Genomic DNA, 23,158 nt, shown 5'->3' with positions numbered 1-23,158 from the left:
CACACAGTCTTCCATTCAAAGATGGGCTGAAATCTCATCTTAGTAGCAACATACAGTGCCTATAGTCATGTTGCAAAACTGCTAGCCAACAATAACTCCTATTAGTTTTGGCTAAAATGAGCTAAATCTTATATATGTACATGATATATGCAATTGTCAACACTAAGGCAAGTAGATGACAAGGTCAGAAAAAAGTTTTAATTAAAAAAAACTAGCGAGGGAGACAGAAGAAGGTTAGCTATGCTAGCTTGACTATGACAATCTCAACATGTAGATGCGGTGGAATTTCATGTGTTTCGGTCCAGTTATAAAAACATTGGAAACACACTTGAACTCTCTGACAGATAATCAGAAGAGCAGGTATTTAAATGAGCAAATCAGCAGTGACTTAATCACAAAATAAACAGATTTTTTAGCTGTTATAAATGAGTTTCTCTCAAACAAAAAATACATTTTTCTGTGCAATGGTTTTTTTTGTTGTTTTTTTTGCAAACAAAAAAATAATTTCCCAAACAGAAATGTTTCAGAAATATTTCTGTTCTATGTGTGGGAAATATTTGCGTGTTTTTTGGTGTTGAATCCTAAAACCTTAGAGGAGCTGTTGTCAGTCGGTTACTATGGCAGCGGATCTCTGTGTAGAGAGCGAGTGGTTTTGAATCGTTTTTCAGAGTTTTTTTCCTTTTCATTTTCCCTTTGCTGTGTTGTGCTGCACTAAATTAATAATACCTGAACCTCCAGGTTTCTTTTTGTTCACGGAGTTGCTCTACCGCGGCAACACGGCTACAGAGGGCAACTAAAAGGATCATCTTTTATCAAAAACACCAAAAATGTTTGGTAATTTTTCTTTTCTCAAAAAAGCCTAACTTTGTTGATCATGGTTGATTTATGAAAGTAATAAAAAAATTAAAGTAAAACATCTAAGAGGGTTTTTACAGGCACTGTGGCTGCAGTAAATATGCAGATAAATAATGTAAAAGATCCACATTTCATTCTGCTTTATATTCTGCCTCTACGTCACGACCATACAGATATCTGGCATGAGCTTTCTCCCCCCGAATGTTTCATTTTTCTTTTCATCATTAGTTTTAAAAGCTTAAATATCAGAGCTACATTATTTGAAAAGTAACATATCAACTACAAACTCCATGATTAACATAAGTTATAGACCGTTATGTGATTCCCCGATTTTAATGAATTATTGTCTTAAAACTAGCGCTTAAATCTTGCTGAAAGTTGTAAATTAGTTTCGTTAGATATTTTCACTAAAACTAAACCAAAAATACTTGGTAAGATTTTTGTTTTTGCAGTGTAGAAGTCCATGCTGATAACAAAGTGCTTAAATATTAATTTATCAATCAAATCAAAGCAGTTTTTATCTGTTTACTGTCAAATTACATCAATCTCTCCCTTCTGTTTCTTGCAAATTATTGTAAAATCCCTGCGCTTTTTGGTGCTAATACATAATTGTGAGTTTATTACAGAATATTGTTTACAATATTTCTTACTTCTAATAAACAGCTGCTTCAGCCTCACTTGATGTCAAGTTATAATCTATAATGATATGACAAGTAATAAAAAGCTGTATGATTATCGTCATACATAATTGCAAATATTTCTAAATTAAAACCGCAAACACTTTGATTTTCATTGCAAAAAAATCACAAAAATACTCCAAAATCCTAGAAAGACTGAAAAGATTTTCCATATTATTTAATGTAAAAATGTATTTATATTTTGATAGTTTTGTTATATCAATACATTCTGGGACAACTGGCCCTTTAAGGACATTCATAATTTTGATTTGGCCCAAAATTAAAATGATGACATTTTAATTTTGATGTTGTGTTATCATATTTAAGGTGGTCTGTGTTCGTTTGTTAAATGCGGATGATAATTCTCAGCCTAAAAAAGTTTGAGAAACACTAATGTAGCTCAATGCAGTTATTTAAACTGAATCTCAAAGTACAAATAAAGACGACTTAAACTTTAATTTGAATGTTTTTGAACAATCAAGATAAGAAATCAGCTTCACGCTCATCTATGTTTCCCGCGCCTCCTCTCTGTTGTCTATCATCTTCACTCCTAAAGTTGTACAGTTTAGCTGGATGAACTCATCTGAAAACCCTTTTTTGTCTTTACCCCTTCTCTTTCTACAGCATGACTGTGTAGCTCCTCCTCTTCTCTCTCTTTTCCCCCAACAGTGATGTGTTACTGAGATAATGATGGCAGTGACCCTCCATCCTCCCACAAAACACTCACACATTGACATGTGTATGGAAAATCTGCAGAACACATACCTCTATACACACATGCGCACACACACACATTGCTGTTGACTGTGCTGCGTGTTTGCCTTGCAGGCTAACGGACATAGTTTTTTACACATGGAGCACGAGACAGCCGTCTCTCTGCTGAAGAGTTTCCCTCGGACCGTGCACTTGGTGGTTCTGAGAGACGGCAGCACGTCATAGAAATAGTTTTATAACAAACAAACCCACTTCCCATCTCAACTCAACTCCATTCAACTCTACCCCACCTGCCCTCTGCTGGTGACATGTGGAACTGACATATGAGCCTTCTTTTTTTCTTCTTGTTTTTGTAACCTTTTTAAAGGAACACACAGACATCTATTTGCCTATTGCGGAACCAAAGGCAAATACTAGTGCCAAAAGTACCATGGGAAACATCTCTTCTCTTCTGTCTACCAGAGGTCAGCGACCTGATTGACGGACGGATGGACCATGAAAGGATGCAACACTTTTCAGTTCCTTCAGGGCTGCTGCAGTGAGGCAGTTTTTCCCTCAGCCAATCGGATTTGAGTCATTTTTTATTGGAGGATACTTTTTTTTATTTATCGCTTTCCTTCACTTTCTTTTTCTTTTTTGGTTAACTCCAGTATGTAACTTTTTTTTTTTTACATATTTATCGAAACTGTCACTATTTCACTATTTATCTGTTTTGATTGGTACAAAACAGATAAACTGTGGGGGGGAAATGACCTGTCCCAATGCTGACTCGAAACAACCAATCAGAGCCAGGAGGCAGATCTTAGTGCTGGTATAGAGCCCAAATGTTAAACTCAAGTGAAATCAGCACTACTTCAACATATTTTTACTCATGTAAAAGTAAAAAGTAGCCATCAAGTAAGAATAAAAAGGTATTAGATAAAAAATCTGCTAATGTACTGAGTAACTGATCAAATTATAATTTTTTATGACATAATCAGAAGGAACAAAATATAAAGTTAAGTAGAAATTTTGCAAATTTAAGTACAAAATTAGAAAAATTAATATAAGTAATAAAAAATTTTTTTAAAAATCAGGCAAAACATTTTTTTTCCAAATCAGTTCTTTTCAATAAAAATCTTCTGAAACTTTAACTAAAACTGCATGTGTTTGTCTGGTGTTTTGTTATTAAAACATGGTTGTTTTTCCACCTGTAAAAAAAATTCTGAAATTTTTCTCAAGTAAACGCAGTTTGTAATAAATTTACTCAAGTAAACCTAAAAAGTACAATTTCTGAAACTACCTTTTTTCCTCAAGTGTAACTGGTTACTACCCAACTCTGATCACCCTCCATCTGATTGGCAGTGCTACCATAAAGCAAGCTGCAGCTAAAGCTAGTTAGCATGGCGGATAAATGTTTTTTTCTGTAATTGCAAGTTGTTTTCCTACCGTTACCACATTTAGCAGCACAATCATGAGTTTGATTGACAGCGCTAAGACCTGCCTCCTGGTTCTGATTGGTTATTTTTGGTTGGTACATTTCTTTAGACAGCAATTATGGCTCTGGGATCAGAGGGAGAAGATTGATTGTCTTTCAAAGATTATCTGTTCATAAACTCAGAATAGTGGCAGTTTTAGCAAATATTTAAAAACTATATATTTTTTATAAGTTACACACTGCAGCTTTAAATGAATGTGTAGCATCTTGTTCATTGCTTTGTCATTAGTTCTGTTTTTTATACAGCTTCTTTCTTAAGCCTCACCCATCATTCGTATTTATTTAATTTATTATTTTTTGTTTTTTGCCTCCAGTGTACAGATAACTTTCTGCCTTTTGTACATATATGAAGATTTGGCTTTCCTGAGCTGCACTCTCAGTTGGGCCCAGACTGAAAGCTCTAAAGGTTTATGATTAATATAACTGTTAATAAAATATATTCAGATTTTTTTTATTTCCTGCAATTTTACAGGAGTCATTTCTCTGAATGGATTTCATTTTTTTTCTAAAGTACACCACGGTTTTACCTGTAAAGAACACCCGTTTCATAGAACGTCATTGCTGATAGTTTTTAGGTTTGAAAAGTTTCGCTTGCACAGCTGTGTTGAAAAGAGCTAAAGCAATATTTCTGCAGCTATTTGCAGCTGAGCCAACCTTGTCCTCTAGTGCCATCTACTGTACAAGTCATGCTAATGTTTACACCCACACTGCCATTCACTTGAACTATTAGGGAAACACAAAAAGAGCCCTGTGCCCCCGCACTCCTACACTGCATTTGCACCCCTGCGCACTATTGCATTATGGTGCCCAATTTGTATCACAGAAAACTAATTCCTACACCTTGATTTGTCACCAGTGATAACAACTGTGCCATTGTTTGAAAGACTAGTCTTCTTCCATGTGCAGATTTTCCTTTTTTCAAATATTTGATTTGTACAATAGCCGGGCTTTTTTCCATGTAAATCACTTGAAAGACCAGACATTTGAAGACGCTGATGCTTTTCCATAGAACTGTTTGGCATACTCTGGTTCCAAATGTCAGCTTTGTTTAGTCATGGCTTGGATGAGACTTGAACCGAAATCTGGTGTCGTTGCTCAACAGTGATGTACTCATGGGAAAAATTGGCACAAATTAATTATCAGATCTATGTGGAAGAGGACTATTGCCACTAAAAAAAGAATCTTAATTTAATATCAAAATTCTGGATTTTATTTCAGAATTCTGATATTAAACTCAGAATTTGAACTTTTTTTCTCAAAATTCTAACTTTTGTCACAAATGTATGACGTTTTGCTCAGAATTTCAACTTTTTTGTCTCAGGATTCAGATTTTAAACTCAACTTAATCTTTTGAGATCAAGGGTTAAAATACTGGTGGTAAAAAGTCAGAAATTCACAAAGAAAAAAGTCAGAACTCAGAAAAAACGGTGCAATTCCTGTAATCCTCTTTCACAGATTTATGTCTCAAAGCGTTTGTTGTTGCAGTGCCTTGAAAAAAGTATTCATACCCTTTGAACTTTTCCACATTTTATGTTACAACCACAAGTTGCATTGTATTTTCAGACAATGATCCATGTTGTTTTCAACATAGTAAAAAGTCACCTTTCACTCAATAAAAACTTTAAAATTTATATCTATTGGTATATCTACCAATTTAGACATCTATAAACTGATTTTTAATTTTTTAAAATTTATTTGTTTTAGCTGCTGTTTTTAAAATAGCCTACACTCAAACAGGAAGGAAAATTTGAGGAGCCTTTTAATTTAGTCTTTCCACAGATTATTTGCTCTAGACTTGGACTAGGCCAGATCTAAACAAATCCATTATTTCAAAATTATTCACTACTTTGTGAATAATGCGGTTGTGGTTGTAATGGCAACATGTGGACAAGTACACATGTTGGATACTTGCAATGCACAGTTAACTTCAACTTTCCCTGGTAGCCTAAAGTGGGAAAAATAAGTTTAAAGGAAGAAAAAAACAACTCATCGTTCTGTTTTTGGCCAAAGATTGATTGACAGAGTAATATTGATATGACAAAAGTAACAACTTTAAAAAATAAAGTTTTATTTTATGTTTACATTTTGTCATATGATAGCATTTTTCACTTTGCTGTGCCCATTATGTGTCAGTCACACTTTCATATGGACACAACACAGCACAGTTTAAATATTGTGGTTGAGAGATTGAACCCTATCTAGAGTTTGAAATATCAGAAGTTATTATGACATGAACAGAGACAAATGTTTGATAATTATTTTTTACTCTATGTTTCAGGTAATTCTTTCTAAATATATTGATATACTTAGCTTTGCTCAAAACTTGTGATATTTTGTAAAGACACTTGTATCAAAGATATGGATAGAAGTACGCACAGTGTGACTTGAAGACCTACACAAGTACTATCCAAAACTTGTACAAAAATGTATTTCTACTGTAATTGTGAATTTGTGTTATACAAATGCATATTATTATATATATGTATATGATTATAAAAACACCAATTTTCTATGTGTTTAGATGATATAAGAAATGAACAAATGAGGACGGTTTCACTGTACATAAACTGTGAATGAAATATAATTTAAAATTACTCATATTGATTGTGAATGTACTCATGCTTTCTGCAGTACCCAACTTGAATGCTGCTTCTTCTTCTGTAGTGTGACAAAAATGTACTTTGACCTCTGAAGAGAGAAACTCTGTCGATTTATGAGTTGGACAAATTTTACTGACGATCTTACAGAACTATTTGTTTCTTTATTTATTTGCACATGCAAGTTGAAAATCTTTCCAGTTTTAAGTTTGAGTATCAATGCGAAGAAATGCAATTGCTGAAGTATATATAATATATATCATGTGTTTAGAATGCATTTTGCAGACACTACCTGTACATACTATTTAAGATACAGTTTTTACAACAAAAAAATATATGTATAAAATAGAAAAAATGCTGTGCAGCAATTATACTGGAGCCATTTTGGGCTTTGGGACGTACCATTTTTTCAATATATAAGAAGTGTTTTGAATAATGTACTAAAGTCTCTATTGTACAAATAATAAAAATGTCAATATTGGTAATGTTTGGTTCTTCTGGTGTTTTACATTCTAGTTTTTTGGGACACAAGTTTTTATTATTTGATTCTTATTTCTTTTGGAGATGAAGAAAATGTTAAATAGTAAATATGGGAAAAAGTGGAGATGGAGAAAACATTCATGGAAGATGGGACAATGAATGTTGAACTACATGTTGGACATAAAAATACAATTATGACTTTGTTATACTTAACATTAGTAACATAGCATATCGATTCATAAATGAGTTGATAAATGTATGCGTATTAAATATATGCTTATACATATATTTTATGTAAATATTTATATTAAATATATTTAATTATATAATTTTATGTTCAATGCAATAGAAAATTATATTCACATTTATAATATAAATGTGAACATTTATATTCACATAATATAAATGTGAATATATATGAAATATATCATTTTTATATATGTATATAAAGACAATTTTTACGTAATTCTTAATGTAAAATTTATTTTATTAAAAAATTATATTAAATATTTTTTACTTCATTATTTAAAATATAGATTTCTATAAAATTTCTAACATTTTTATGACAAGAATTTGTAATAAAAATGTATTACTCAACTTTGTTCATCATGTGACTCGTGATGCAAAAAGTTTATAGAATTTACATAATTGTAAGTTATTTAAAATAATTTATATAACATAAATTATTTCATATCATAAAATATATTTCAGTTTGTATATGCCCTAATATAATACTTAATAAAATAAATAAGTTGGGCTTTTAAAAAAAGCAAAACTCTAGCATATGTTATATTTAAAACAGATGAAGGAAGTAGGTTCTGTGTCTTTTGTCCATCATTCATATTGCATGGTGAAAAAGTAAAACAGCCTTTCAAAGAATGTCTTGGATTGACCAAGTAAATGTAACATTTGGTGTCTTAGATGCTAAAATATTTCTTTAAAAAAGCATAAAAGTTCAATTTCAGCCTTGTTTTTAACAAACCTAATTTTTTGTGCATGCTGATGATATAAAATTAGATATAAAATAAGAGATTAATGTAGCTCACAGTTGTTTTTCTGTAAGTTTTACGTGAGCAGATGCTTCTTTGACTCCCAGTTCATTAGTTTAACAGCCTGGAAACATTTTCATCCCTCCTGATCCGTCCCTCTGAGCTTTTCTTGACATTTATCTGACCTGAGACAGACAGTTCATCCTTCCTGCTTCAGAAACCAACCCTGAGGGGACAAAACTAAAATATCTACATGTTCTACATATACATAAACTTATATTTAAGAAAACTAATGTAAACAATTGTGTCAGTACGCCTACATCCGACTTTGATTTAGAAATACTGACAGTCTTTTTTCATGGATTCAGACCTGTTTGAGTGTTTTAATGTGAGGTTCACTTTAGTTTTTCCTTAAATGTCAGCATCTTACCTGGAGGGTTTTAAATATTTTTTTAATTGAATAATTAAAAAACACCTGTGTCTGCCTAAGCAGCTAATTATGTTTCACTTTAAACATGCTGAAAATGAGAAACTACACTGCAAAAACACAAAATCTTACAGTTTGGTCTAGTTTCTAGTGTAAATATCTTAATACACTTGAGATACAACAAAACTAACTTTGATGTAACTTTTCAGCAAGACATCTGAGCTTATTTTAAATCAGTAATTTGTGACTTTTGATTTAAGAGTTCAAGTCCAACTTGAATTCTTAAGACTATTTAACTTATTGAAAATATGTTAAAACTTCTCCCTTATTCTAAAAAGATCTTTGCATATTACATTGCAAACACTAGATTTTACCAAGTATTTTTGGCCTAGTTTCTAGTGCAATATCTTAATACACTTGAAGTGATTTACAGTAACTTTACAGTAATTTATAGGAGCTTAATTTAAGTCAGTAATTCTTAAATTTTGATGAAAAGTAATCGTTTTATTGATTGATTATTTCATTTATAATAAAAAAATCTTATAAGTGAAATAATCTACTTCTTTCCCAATTTTAAGTAATTATTTACTTAAATCAAGCTCCAATATCTTGCTGCATTTTACTTATAAGTTAGTGTTGTCTTATTGCAAATGAACTAAGATATTTGCATTACAAATTAAACTACAAAGACTTTGTGTTTTTACAGTGCATTATTCTATATGCAGACTTTCTTCGCTCTTTCCTTCACATCTAATTTAACTCAACTGCATATTTTCTGACTTGTATCATTCCCCGCTTCGGCTCTCTCGCCATCAGTAGCCTTTGTACAACCAGACTGACAATAAACAATAGAGTTTAGCATTACACACACACACACACAGTTTTGTTTTCATGACTTATGAGGACTTTACGTTGACTTCCATTCATTTTCCTAACCCTTAACCCTCCCCAAACCATCACATACCTAACTTCAACCCTAAATCTAACCATCACAAACCTAACCCCTCACCCAACGGGACCACAGCTAAAATAAAGAAATGAAGCCGTGGTCCCCACAATCCCACATTGTACACAGGTCCCCAAGAGGACACAAAAACCTGGTTCACACACACACGCACACATGTCCTTTTGTTCTGTTCCTCTTTAGTCTGTCTTTTACACACTGGCTTTAAACAAAAATGGTACTTCTGTATTCTGAGAGCCCATCCCACTTACATAATGATGCATGCATTTCTACCCACACTGATGCCGGAGTGAGTGTGTGAGAGAATGTGTTTTGTTCACCAACCACAGCAGTCAATAAGCTCTTGTGACCGGATCGATAACAACAACAGAGACTCTGACCTGCATTCAGCTGATGATAGACAGCCAAATCTGTCCAGCATGCAGAATTTTTTTTATTGTCTTTAATTTTCAGTTTCTTTGATAGCTTAGAGTTTTATTTGCAAGTTTGGTTATAGCTGAACCAGATAAAAATATCTTAGTTAGCATGCTACATTTGAAATTTTGAGAAAAATTTGTCAATTTGGAGAACTCCACTTGGTAATCAATGCTGAATCAATAGTAGTTTGTGCTTGGCTTTGGTCATTCTGGAAATGCATGCGATATATTTCATGAATAGCTGCAAAGGATCACTTGTACTGATTTTCACCTTTTTTGACAAAGACAAAACAACATTAATGCAGCAATAAATAAATTATAAGAAATCAAGGCAAAAATGTGTCATGATTCTGGCCTGTCTGCTTTGTTTTCCTCCTCAGCTTTCACCTCCCCAATCAAGTTCTTACGGTTCACCAGTTACTCAATTATAATTACTTGAGTAACTTTTTTTTGAAAATTTACTTTTAGGAGTATTTTTATTATTCTGTACGTTTTGTTTTTGCTTAAGCAATTTTATCACAAAGTGTTTCTACTCTTACTTGAGTAAAATTTCTGGATTTTCTACTGTAAATGAAAAACAAATATGTTTCAACCACAAATTCACCAAACTCCTGCAGTTTGTGTTAAAGTTTCATAAGTTTTTTTTTTAATTGAAATAATTTGATTTGTTTTTGTAACTTATATGAATTGTCATTTTAGTCCATAAAATACCCAAATTTCCACTTAACTTTATATTTTGGTCCATCTGATGATGTAATTTTTAAATGATTGTTTATTTGATCAGTTGCTCAGTTCTTGAGTTGACTTTTTAACCAAATACTTTTTACACTTTCTTGGGTGAAGTGTTTGGGTCCTCTGCCAACCTCTCCTTAAAATCTTGCTGAAAAATTACTTAAAAGTTAATTTTGCTTTATTTCAAGTATACTAAAATATCGCCACTAGAAACTAGATTAAAATACTTGGTAAGATTTTGTGAATTTGCTGTATTTATACTGCGTTGACGTAAAATTATTTGTAAATGTGTGTGTGGGCGCATGTGTGTGTGTTGACTTTGCAGCAACAAGCCGTGGCTAGAAGTTAGCTTTAATTACAAACCACACATTTTTCAGACAGAACGAACGAACAAGCCCAGGCCACTGCTTGGATTACACCTGTAACATTTCACTACCCCCCACTCGTTTTAAACAACTTAAAACCAAATAAATATAAATCCACCCAAACCCAACACAGCAAGGACTAAAGGCAGCTTTCCGAGTCTATATCTGATACAGATAAGAGTCAGCTCTATCAGGGGAATAAAAACTAAATCTTTTACTCTGCTGAGTGGATTAGGTGTGGATTCAGCGCACACCCTGGTTTATCCACTGCGCACAATATAGCTGTTTAACATCACAATACCAGCAGGGCACACAAGCTCCTTATAAAGAGCCTCTTTACTGAGTGAGTGTGTGAGTGTGTGTTGGCCAAACCGGTTGGACCACGTCAAGACACCAGAATGAAGAAATGGAGAACTAGTTTGACCGGGAATGACTTTAAAGCGAAAGAAAAAATAAATAATAAAAGTCAGGCGTTACCGGCGGGCTACTAAGTTCAGGTGTTTTATCGCTTATGTCAGCGAGAAGCAGCGTTTTTTGTTTGTTTTGAACAAGTTTCCTTTATCTTTGAGTGACCAGTTGTTGCGGAGACATTTCGGTGTCCCAGTTTGGAGGAAGGACAGACGCACACACACATCTGTAACAACACACACACACGCACACACTCCGACACAGCGACACAAGCTGCGCCTGTCACCATGCCTGTGCGACAGAAAGGTAACTCAGCTCTTCTTTTATTAAATATCCTCCCGTTTTATTATTATCTTACAGCTCAGCTTGTGTTTATTCCAAACAAATCGCCTTTAGCGCTCGGAAAATGTCACGTTGGTCGGATCCTCTTTCCGCCGGCGCACAAACTTTTCTGAAACACCCGCAGTTAATGATTTAATGATTTAATTGTTCACTGCTCTGATATGTGAAGTACATAGAAGCTATTTGACTTTAGGAGTTCACGCTGACGATTCCAATGCACAGATATATATGAGTAATAAAGGTTTAGCCGACAAAAAATGTTGTTATGGTCGCGTCATGTGCCACTCTTATCATGTAGAAGAGTGCAGGTTTGAGTTGTAATCAAGAGTAAATGGCACCAACAAGAAATCCTATATGGTGGGCTGGTTGTTCGATGTCCCTTGTGCAGACATATTAATGGAAAGTTGAGTGGAAGAAAAAAGTAGGGCAGAGAAAATATCACAAGCACCAAACATGACTTTTGGTGTTTTCAATCAAAGTAAATTTAGAGATTTGTAATCCACATTGCTCAATGTTTGATGATTGGGAGAGTCCACTGTGTTTTATAAAGTCCAAAAACTGAAAATAAAATTTTAGATGTTGCTTTATGAATATTCTAATTTCATTCTCCAGCAGGACTTCGCAACTAACCACTATTCCAAACGTTTCAATTCCTGGACTAACTGATCAACAATTCAATTAAATTTTGGTAAAAGGAAGATGAAAAAAATAAATTTTCTTGACTAAGTCTAATAATTTTACAATTTTCTGAGAAACTGAAGTTTTGGTTCTATTACCAAAGTTATCAGAAGTCAAATATTTGAAATATATTTCTCTTTGTGAAACAAATCTATGTATATGTTTTATTTTTTGATTATTACTACTAAATTGAATAAAATTGTCAATGTTATTTTAAATTACTGTGATGCATTTGCATTTCAAGTAAAATTAACCCAGGATACTAAAATGAAGTTTATTTCTAAAGTTGAAAGGTCACACATTTACAGATTTGTATTTGCCAGCTGGACCAGTTGCTTGCAGGAACAGCTTCACATTGACAGAAAGATTTGGAAACACCTCAATAAAAACATTACTGAGGCTGTTCTTGTAAATATAACTTTAAAAACAAGGATAATTTACATCAGTTTGAAACCAATTAAGAAGACTCTTTGTATTATTTAAATTGAATATATCATCAGATTATTTCACCTGTCTTAATCCAATCCAGCTCTTAAATTACAATAATCTACAGTTTTATAAAGGCTTTTAACCCAAAGTGCATAATCTCCTTATTTTACTTTGGATTTTTTTTTGTGTTATTTTGTAATGTTGACGTTAATTGTGACATATTTTATGTATTCTTATAAGATGCACAGCGGGCCCTGGAGCTGCTCCAGCAGTACCGGGTCAAACTGAACCAGAGACAGCAGAACCAGAGTCGGAGCAAACAGGGTTCTGCAGAGGAGGACCGTCAGCTGACGCAGTCTTTGGATCGAGTCATCAATGTCTTCCAAAGTCAACTCTTCAGCGCTCTTCTTGGTAAGAACATTTTGCACAACAAATAGGAGCCAGTATTCCTTTTTAAATCTAAAAATAAGAGTTTTAGACTATGAAATATTCTGACAAATTGTGAAAAAAGCACAAATAAATGGGGAAAAATATGTAAAATGGTGCATTAAGCTCATTTTGGAAAGAAATAAAGGGGAAAATTATTGTAAAAAAAAAAAAACAGAATTTTTGAGATTAAGTTTTTGAGTTTGAAAAGTTTAAAACTGGCTCAAAGAAAAAAACGCAGACATGTTCAGATTGTCAAAAATCTTCTCGACAAAATAAATTAGTAAATTTCCACCAAAAAATTCTGAAATTTTGAGATTAATATCAGAAGTTTTCTAGAAAAAAATAAGAAAACTTGTCAGATTGAAAAGTTGAGAAATAATTTTTTTGGGCAGAAATTTAATTTGCTTATTTTATTATCTATCTACTATCTCCATCAAAAATATGTGTATCTTAATGATATATTGTTTTATCGATACTAACATATTTTTACTCTCATCAAAAATAACACCAGTTAGCATTAAATTACAGCGTTGCAGCAAAGTTATTTTCTGTACATTAGTTCTAACGTTTAGCAAACAGCATCTGTTTACATGAAAATATTTGATTTAAAGTTGCATCATGATAATGGAAAATGTTTTGTAGTTTAATTCTGTAATTCCTTTATTGAACACAATGATTTATTGCAAAGTATTCATATGTAGCTAAAAAATACTTCTAACATTACAAAAGCTTGATTTAGCATCAATACAGTGTAAAGTTAATCTGTTGGCTATTTATTTCAAATTCAAAAATATTTCATTTGATTTTCATTAATTGGGCTCCCTAATTAATAATTAGATAGCAAAAGATGCTTTTATTTTTTTTGATGCTAAAACTACGTCACTTGAGGAGTTTTGGGTAAAACATATTAAGCAAGGAAGGTTTTTCTTTTTCTAACTGCAAAATGTTTCTATTTTTGCACAGTTCTGGCTTCATTACTGCTTATTTACTAATATGTTCAGCAACTGTCAGTTTTTTAGTCTGTTTGCTCAAGTTAATGAATCAATTGTAAATTAGTTGATAATTAATTCAATTGTTCCAGGCCTAATTTCCAAAGCTTATTTCAAAATCTCCTTCTTCAATTTTTCACAAACCACGAGTTTATTAGACCAACATTACACCAAGAGGGAACCAAACATAAAAAAGTAGAACTTTAGTCATTTTTAAGTGTAAATACAATGCCGTACTATCAGATATACATACTCAAATACATGCAAATACATCACTTGTTTGGTGATTATGAGTCTAGGAAGAAGTATAATGTTTTTCTAAATGTCACAGTTTTCTTTCTCTTCTTTGGCTTTAAAAGTTACCAAACCGTTTGGAGTTTGCTTTGTTGATATGAGTGATCATTTATTACTTAATTGCCTTTGCATGCATACAGGGAGGGGAAGTAAAACCTACAACTTTATTACCTTCTGCTGCATTCATAAAGTGGCCATACTGCAAAAAACAAATCATTACCAGGTGTTTTTGTCTAGTTTGTAGTTAATATCTCATTAGACTTGAAATGAGACAAAATTAACTTAAATGTAACTTTTTAGCAAGATATAGGAGCTTATTTTATTGAATTGGCAAATTATTCCACTCATAACGCAAAACTGTCTTCTGAAATAATTGACTTCTTTCCCAATTTTAAGTAATCATTTACTCAAAACAAGCTCTTATATATTGCTAAAAAGTTATTTGTAAGTTACTTTTTTTCATTTCAAGTGTAATAAGATATTTGCACTAGAAACTAGACCAGAAATACTTGGCAAATGTTGTGTTTTTGAAGTGTAGTAGTTTTAATAAGTGGAAGCTGTTTTAACTTTTCCTTTGAAGGAATGAAAACGTGAAAACTTGTTGCAGTACTCAATCTGTACACATGAGGGCCTCAGTGCACAAGCTATCTCTGTTTGGCTAGCAGCGTAAATGTTGAGATTATTTTATTTTAATCAAATCTCAGTAGCTATCTTCTGAAGGACAATTTGATTTACAGATACTTCATAGTTCATTTTATTTATTGGGTTTTTTTATATTTAACAGTGTTAAATGTTCAATAGAATTTAAAGTTTAGGGATTTTGATTTTTGGTGTTCCTTCATAATTAACATTATGCTACTTGAAAATGGTCTCGAAACAACAATATTATAATTTATCGCAATAACTTCTGGGACAATTTATCATATAGAAATGTTTGTCATTGTGACAGGCATATTTGCACATACATGGTTCTCTGTTTTGTATTCTGATGTTGCAGGAATTGCTTACAACAAAAGAAAACATTATTCATTTGCGTCCCTACAAATATTTAGAAGCATCTACATATTTGCTTTTCACTCAGTAGGTAGAAAATCCAGAAAGTTTATTCAAGTAAAAATAAAAGTAGTAATACTTCATAATTAAATTACTCAAGTAAAAGTGTAAAGCACAGCACAGTAAAAGTACATTTTTTTTTAAAAAGTTACTCAAGTAAATGTAACTAGTTACAACTCTGATGCTTTCACAGTAAAATAATTGCCACTCTTATCTTAAAACTTGTTACCTTTATTGCATAGTGTATCCACTTTTGGGCCCTAACCCCACAGTGAGTGATCATATGTAAAGTATTTGAGGCTGGAGGAGTAATAGCACAAATCCTGCTTAAGTTGTGCAGGAATTGAACAGAAGAGAGAACAGCAGCCGTCACTGTCACTAAATCTGACGGAGAACATCATGATTGCAAAGAGGCTTGTAAGAAGGAGCAGCGAAGGTGAGGAAGCTAAAGCAGCTTGGCCATAAAGCTCAGTATGACATTTGCTAATTGAAAGGTGAGTGATTAGCAGATGTGATCTGGCTTTGACTTTGTTCATTCTCTAAGAAGGGAAGGACTCTGTACTTTCTTTTGTAGCCAGTTTGAAATAAAACAATGGTGTTTCCCTCAGTGTTTTACAAGCCTGGCGATCATAATGTAAGTTTGAACAAATATGTAAAAAAAAATGTGCAAAAGTCTTCCAATAACATAAGTACCAAGTGATATGTTCGAATTTCCTGTCAACTTTAAACATTGTTTTACTCAAAAACATGTTTGGCTGCTGCAAAACAGCAAAAACACTGAGGAAATCAAGTAGGAGGTTAGCATCAGTCCAGCAGCTTCTGCCCCAATACATTGAATAAAACACAATAAATAACCCTAAACAAACTTGCTAACAAGGAGTTAGCAACTGTTAGCAGCAGTTAATATTTGTGAAAATAAACATGGGTAAAAAGTGCAGCATTAATTATAACAGTTAAAAACTTAAACAAAACGTCTGCAAAGTCTGGAGAAACAGCTGCACGATCAAGTAAAATCATTTCAAAGAATATTACACAAATTTGGACAAATTTCACATCTATAATATTGTTAAAATAAAACTGGTACACACCGACTAACGTCTTTGATGTGTATAATTTTGGCACTCATCAGAATATAATGTGTGTTCAGTTGTTGACTGTCTGGTGTTTTCTTTGTAATTTTGTAGTTTTCTCTTTTCATTATGTAAAACACTTTGAAGCTCCCTGCTGCTGAAATGTGCTGTAACCCCTGGTGTTTATTATTCTAATTATGATTACTTCTTATGAACTGTTTATTGATTCTTTAGTCATTGTTTAAAGCTCTAATGTCTCCACAGATATACAGGAGTACTATGAGGTGACAATCCTGCAGGACAGTCAATGTTCTGAGAAACTTCCAGCTCCAGCAGAACAATCACCAGTAAGTCCTTCGAGTCCTCCTGCCTCTGGAGAACCATCCAAACCCAGCAAAACCAAGTCTATTAAATCCACCTCCCTGCCTAACCAAGATGGAGAACCTACAAAAACATCATCTTCTCCTACAAGACAGCCCAGCATACCATCGTCTCACCCCGCCAAAGTAAAGTACCGTGCTCCTCCTCCACCAGTCCAACCAGGAAGCTCCAAGTCTGCAGAGCTGGTTATTTCCAAACCTTCCTCACCCTCTGCTGCCTCACCTTCCACTGTTACTGTCAGCAGGGTGGAAACTCCCAATGTTCCCACCAAACCATCTCAAAATGGAACCAACTCACATGCGACCGACGCAAAGTCACAGAGTACAACAAACCCAAAAAACCCAGCTGCCTCTAAAGACCTGAACCTGGTGACTGTCTCTGCGCTTGTCTCCAGCACCATCCAGGGTCTCGTACCACCAACCACTCCAGATAAAGCTACTCCAACTAGCATCACTTCAACCACCAGTCCTGGTCTAAATACCGGCTCGGGCGCTGGTGTTTTTGCAGCCGCTTCCATCAATAAAGATCCAGAAACGAGCGTCATCAATGCAAAGAAAAGTCCAACGAGCCCCAGCCATGGAAAATTCACACTCGAGAGCAAAAGTCCAACGAGTCCGACAGCAAAGCAAAGCAAAGGACTTCCTCTTAGGTATGCTAGCACTCTTTAAGCAGTGGTAGTAATACATTTGTTGACAGTTTTTTGATGAGTTGTAGGACACATTTAGCAATGAGAAACAGTCGTTCAAGATGTAATATTACTAGGGCTGTGGTAAACGATTACTTTGGTAATTGAGTAATCAATCAATTATCCTGTCAATTAATTAAGTAATCAAATGGAAAACTGTCCTATTCTGTCCTAATTACTTAATCTAGTCGATCACGTAAACCTTTTGTGTGTGAGTGGCTTCAAAAAACACAAAAACAAAGGAAATAACTTCAGTATGTTTCAGATAGTTCCATAAAAGCATGATGCAGTTCCTCTTAAATTAAAAATCTGTTTTTAATTTTAGTTTTTTATCATTTTGTTAGTTTTAATTCACTTTGAAAACCTTGGTGAATTCATGCGCTGACATTTCTTTCTTCTTTCTGTTCCCAGTCCAACCAGTCCTGGGCAGGTAAAGGCTACCAGCGATAGCCCCGGCTACGGACCGACCCGCTCCAAGTCGCCTGCCGCCCCGCTGGCCACGAACAAGGTAAGCCATTTCTTCATTCTGTCTGTGCGGAAGGAAAGGCGGAGAAAGTAACTCACTGGTGAAGCTTGATGAACGATCTTAGACAGTCGGATTATGATTTGCTTCCAGAAAAACAAAACATTCACATCTTTTTTCAGTTTTCTTTTTCATTTCATTCCTTTGCAAAGTGCTGGCATTTTCATGGCTTGCATTACATTATGTAACATGGCAAGTTTTATCAAATCAATTCATACAATAATATGGTTGCAAAAAAAGGGAAAAATGTTGGAGGATTAATGGAAATAGTGTCGCTGGTTTTGAATTGTTGTTTCTGGAGATTTGGCTTGGGTTTCATTTGTATTTCTTATCTACAGTGTACTTTTATATTATTTTCACAATATCTGTGAAAAGATTTCTGCTCCTGCTGGTCTGAATTGTTGACATTTATGTGCCTCTTAGATTCAGTTCTAAACGAAATGAGAAACTTTTTCTTTTTGTTCCACTATAATAATCTGATATAGTTTCTGAGGATACACAGATTGACCAGCCTTTGTTTTTCCTTTCATCTAAAAATGTCTTCAAATTTTTGAGTGTTTTTTTTTAATCTTTAGAGATTTGTCATGGAAATGATAAGAGGCACTAGACTCAAAAATTGCACATGAACAATAAGTCAAGTTCAGTTGTTGAATTCATGAACTCAAATTATTAATAATAATGTGTGACTAAAAACATACCAGGAAATAACATTGACAAAACTTTGGCTTCTCAAGGAGCCTCAAAATCATTTCTACCAACAAAGTTGAAAGTAGAGCATCTTTTCTATACTGCTGTCACTGTTCACTCTATCTAAACCCCACTTCTAGCAGAGACCTGACCTGATAAAGCAGTGGAGAGTGGTGTGTGTGTGTGTGTGTGTGTGTGTGTGTGTGTGTGTGTGTGTGTGTGTGTGTGTGTGTGTGTGTGTGTGTGTGTGTGTGGTATCTGAATTTTGCATGCGCTCATGTCTGTGTACATGTCTGTCTGCGAGTGTTTGCCTGTTCATCCATGTGTGTGCACCAGTCTCTTGATGCCGCCTGTTTTCTTTCTTTTCTTTTTTTTTATCTGCTGAGTTTGGTTGGCGTGCGTACGCAGATGTATATTTATATACACAGATAAATCTATTTCTGAGCCGTGTGCTCCTCTGTGAGGTCAGAATGGGGAAACCGGCTGCCATTAACCGAAGACGGCAGCTGGGAAACCAGAGAGCGGGTGGAGATGCTACGCCATGGTTGCCATGTTTCCGAGGGGGCCTTTGATTTAGCTGACCACTTTGACAAAAGGACGGGTGGAGAAACGGGGTCAGGAGAAACTGAGGGATAAAAAAAACAAAGACAAAGAGCAACAAATAGCTGCCAGGATGAGGATGTTGGTCCTGGGAGATGATTTGGTGAAAGTTAGCCAAGCAGACTGGTGAGGATGGACTGCATCTGCATCCTCACTACGAAGGTGAGACACCAACTTTCAAACCAGGCGATGACTTGAATTTATCCAACGATTGCAAAACTTACAGTCGTCTTATCTAAGAATATATTGAAGTATTTTTGCAAATATCTTCGTACACTTTTAAACTTTTCGACAAGATGTAGAGGCTTGTTTTAAGTAAATTTAAAAAAGTATATTTACTTAAAACAAGCCTCTATTTCTTTTAAAAAGTAAATTTTATGTTTGTCTTATTTCAAGTGTAGAACCTAGACCAAATTATTTGGTGAGGTTTTGTGTTTTTAACTGTGTCATAGCAAATACACAAAGGTTTACCAGAGCAGTCAAATTAGCCCGATATTATTTACTTTTTGCTCTAATTCAGGATGTCAAACTCATTTGTCATTTTGGGCCGAAAATCTGAATGCTCTTAAAGGGCCGGTTGTTATATTGATAAAACCAATTTAACTGTTAACATATCAATAAATAGCTGCTCCTCCAGGATTTTGTGATTGTTTATGCAGATTTTGTGATGGCAATTTAGAAATATTTGTAAGAAATTTTTACAATATTTGCATTAACGTGTGATGTTAAATGTGACTTTATTACTCGCCGGATCATTTACGGACTATAACAAGTAAAGCTGAGGCAGCAGTCACTAAAACTAAATGTCTTTGACCAACTTTGAGAACATTTGCTGTGAAATCAAAAAATAATGTGGAGATTTGTTGATCTGTTTAAACTGAAGGGACTTATTGGTGCAATGCAGAGCCAAGGGGGCCACGTAAAAATCTACGACGCGCCAGATTTGGCCGCTGGGCCTCGAGTTTCACACATATGCTCTAATTTCTATCCTTCTATCTCAAAGAAACAGATTTTGTTGTTAGCGAAGCTAAAGAAAATCTGGAGCTGCTGTTTAGCTGTCAGTTTGAACACATGTGGCTTCCAGAGAGGCGAGAAAGTGGGTTGACGGGACAAACAAAAGACTGCCTGACGGGATGGGAACGCACCAGTTGGCCGATAGGATAGGAAACATTGCAGAAACAGGATGGAAATTAAGCTAATAAGCTAATATATTAGGCATTTATGGAACCTCTTTTATTATTCTTTTGATGATTTATGATGAAATAAACTTAAGATGATGTTGTTGATCATTTTAAAAAGTCAAGAGGAAAATTCGTTAAACTTCTATAAGCCAAGCTTAAAATTTGTAATTAAACTATTTTTGAGAATGTATCAATAACATAAAATATTTTTGCATTAGCAATTAGCATTTTCACACACAAGTTGCATATTTTTTTTAATCTCTTTGGTGCATTGCCATACTGATCCAGCAAGGTTAAAGACAGCGACTTTTGTGACCTTGAAAACCCTGGATTGCTCCACTAAGCCCCCGAACCCATTAATCTTGCCAGTGGACTTTTCCGAACTAACCTGGCGAAAAAGACAGCAGGGATTCCATCTCACATTCATTCGCTTAATCTGGTTTACCTGATTAAGCGAATGGATTAAAATGAGAGGGTGATGGTTGAGGTCAAGATTACTGCAGGAAACTGTCGCGGCTCATTCCTCTGAGTTTACTTCCAACTTTTACACGTTTCTGTTGTAACAGCAAAGTTGTAGCATATAAAAAATATGGTTTTTGTTAAAACTGTCAGCATGTCGTGTTATGAGACGAATAATCTGAAAAGACTGATGTAATCCAACTCAACTCACTTCTGCTATTGCTGTCTGGAGAAATGCACCACTGCCCAAAAACAACCAATCAGAGTGAGGAGGCGGGGCTTGATGCTGTCAATCAATCTCATAGAGTTGGTGATAAACGTGCTAAAGGCACAGAAACAAATCACCATTACAGAAAATTCATTTATCTGTCGTCATCAGTGGGTATGCTAACTAGCCATAACGTTCACAACAGGCTACGCTAGCTGCAGGAGGGCGATTGGCAGCTCTAAGAGCCGCCTCCTGGCTCTGATTGGTAGTTTATAGTTAGCTCTGGTAGAAGGCAGAAGACCCACAAACCAGTTTTCAGCTAACTATTGCTAAATCCTGGCTGTTGTTCAACTCAGCACTGTAAAAACACAAAACCTTACCAACTAATTTTGGTCTCGTTTTTAGTGCAAATATTATATTACACTTGAAATAAGACAAAACTGACTTAAAATCAACCTTTCAGTTAGATATAGGAGCTAAGTATGTAATTCCTTTATATTGACTAAAAAATTACTAATTCCAATGGCAGATTATTTCACTTAAAACATAGAAAAATTTAATCGATATTACGGAGTTATTCCCTTGAAAGAAGGTCTTATATCTTACTGAAAAGTTAGGCCAGAAATGATCAACTTTTCTGTTTTTGCAGTGAATATTTTTTGATTTTGTCCATACAATATTTGGTATTTGACTCATTCTCAGTAAGTATTCTTTCTTTCCCTCTTTGATTTAGCGAGGCTTAAATGCAGCTCTGGTTTTATCTGTAATTGCTGTTTGGCATTATTCATCAGGAGTGCTGGAGTTCCTCCTAAGAGGCTTACCTTAGGCTCCTAATAGACTTTACGAAGGTGGAGCTATTTTAGGACGGACAAAAGGCGAAAAGCAAAAAATAGAGACAAGTGCAGTCTGACTTTTTCTGCATGACGTTGCTGTGTACTCAGTTTTATTTGGCTTTTTTAAACTTTGTTTCACCAAAAACTGGTGACACTACAGCTGACCTTTTATCCGGCTGGCGTTGTGATGGGACTTGGAGGAGGCGAATCGATCAACTCATGATTTAATGGGGGACGGATCCTCCAAACGAGATGGAAACAAGAGATCTGGTTCTGGAGTCGGACTAACAAAGGAATGTAAGACTTTGTTTACCTTGATCTACACAAACTTGAGAGAGAAAAATGAAAAGTCTTTAAGGATTTGTGAAATAAAGAAAAAAACTGGGACGAGAATGTGGATTTCCCTGCTGGTCCAGGATGCATGAGCGCTACTTTTAAAGATGGATTACAGCAACTCTACTTCTTCAGACAATGTAACGTGTTTATTTGGTTTAAAATTTTAATTTAGTCCTTTTATTTTTTAGTTTTTAGAATAAAGCTGATGAAAAAATGTGAAATTTCATGCATTGTGCTTTTTAAATTTAGCTTTAAATGAGTTGATTTTACATAAAGCATGTCAGGATTGTTCCTGTTTTTGCAGTGACTCAGTCAGATTCAGTTCAAATGAGGAGACATCAACGACTTATGTCCTCAAACAAAATGACACATTTTGGGGCATCAAAGTACAGAATCCTATCCAGTTTTTTGGGAACTGTGTCAGAGGTTGTGTAGTAACAGCTGAGTAACTGAAGCGGATTAGTCGGTGCGGAAGTTGTGGATTCACTGAGCTTAGCGCCCACAGTTAGCGCCTCGCTAACTGCTTCAGAGAAACCACACGCTGCATATGATTTGCAATCTAATGTTACAATTATAAATATAAAGTTAAGTGGACATTTTGGCATTTTAAGGACAAAAGTGACAATAATTCTTATAAACAACAAAAAAATAACAAAATTAGGCAAAAATTATTTGTTTCCAAATCAGTTTCTTTCAATAAAACAATAATGAAATTTTAAGAGAAACTGCAGGTGTGTGTCTGTGTCTGGTGGATTTTTGGTTTGTTTTTCACTCAGTGGGTAGAAAATCCAGATATTTTACTCAAGTAAGAGTAGAAATACTTCATACTCAAGTAACTGTAATTGAATAAATGCAGTTACTGCTTATCAGTAGTAGAAAG

General features: G+C 34.4%; 2 protein-coding genes across 12 annotated transcripts in view; both read left to right on the top strand.

Moving 5' to 3' along the window:
• Positions 1-5,201, top strand: part of lrrc7 (leucine rich repeat containing 7) — a 77,605-nt gene extending 72,404 nt beyond the window's left edge. For 3 of the 9 annotated variants that reach the window (XM_055051119.1, XM_055051111.1, XM_055051063.1), the window contains one exon: positions 2,361-2,731. In XM_055051119.1, the coding sequence (XP_054907094.1) occupies positions 2,361-2,471 (111 nt within the window). In that variant the 3' untranslated portion in view covers positions 2,472-2,731. Of the gene's footprint in view, positions 1-738 lie in introns of all 9 variants that reach the window. The other 6 variants (XM_055051052.1, XM_055051095.1, XM_055051043.1 and 3 more) reach the window with 6 other exon arrangements.
• Positions 5,202-11,153: 5,952 nt separating this feature from the next.
• LOC129373265 (discs large homolog 1-like protein) overlaps positions 11,154-23,158 on the top strand; it is a 113,555-nt gene continuing 101,550 nt past the window's right edge. Inside the window, exons 1-4 of one of the 3 annotated variants that reach the window (XM_055051124.1) lie at positions 11,154-11,407; positions 12,791-12,961; positions 16,650-17,415; positions 17,863-17,959. In XM_055051124.1, coding sequence (XP_054907099.1) covers positions 11,389-11,407; positions 12,791-12,961; positions 16,650-17,415; positions 17,863-17,959 — 1,053 coding nt within the window. In that variant the 5' untranslated portion in view covers positions 11,154-11,388. Of the gene's footprint in view, positions 11,408-12,790; positions 12,962-16,649; positions 17,416-17,862; positions 17,960-22,029; positions 22,416-23,158 lie in introns of those variants that run through there. The other 2 variants (XM_055051151.1, XM_055051160.1) reach the window with 2 other exon arrangements.

The sequence above is a fragment of the Poeciliopsis prolifica genome, unplaced genomic scaffold (genome assembly GCF_027474105.1).
Source record: "Poeciliopsis prolifica strain line A6 unplaced genomic scaffold, Auburn_PproV2 SCAFFOLD002, whole genome shotgun sequence".
In the NCBI taxonomy this organism is placed as follows: domain Eukaryota; kingdom Metazoa; phylum Chordata; class Actinopteri; order Cyprinodontiformes; family Poeciliidae; genus Poeciliopsis; species Poeciliopsis prolifica.
Note: the sequence above shows the minus strand (reverse complement) of the source record. Positions and strands in the feature narration are given on the sequence as shown.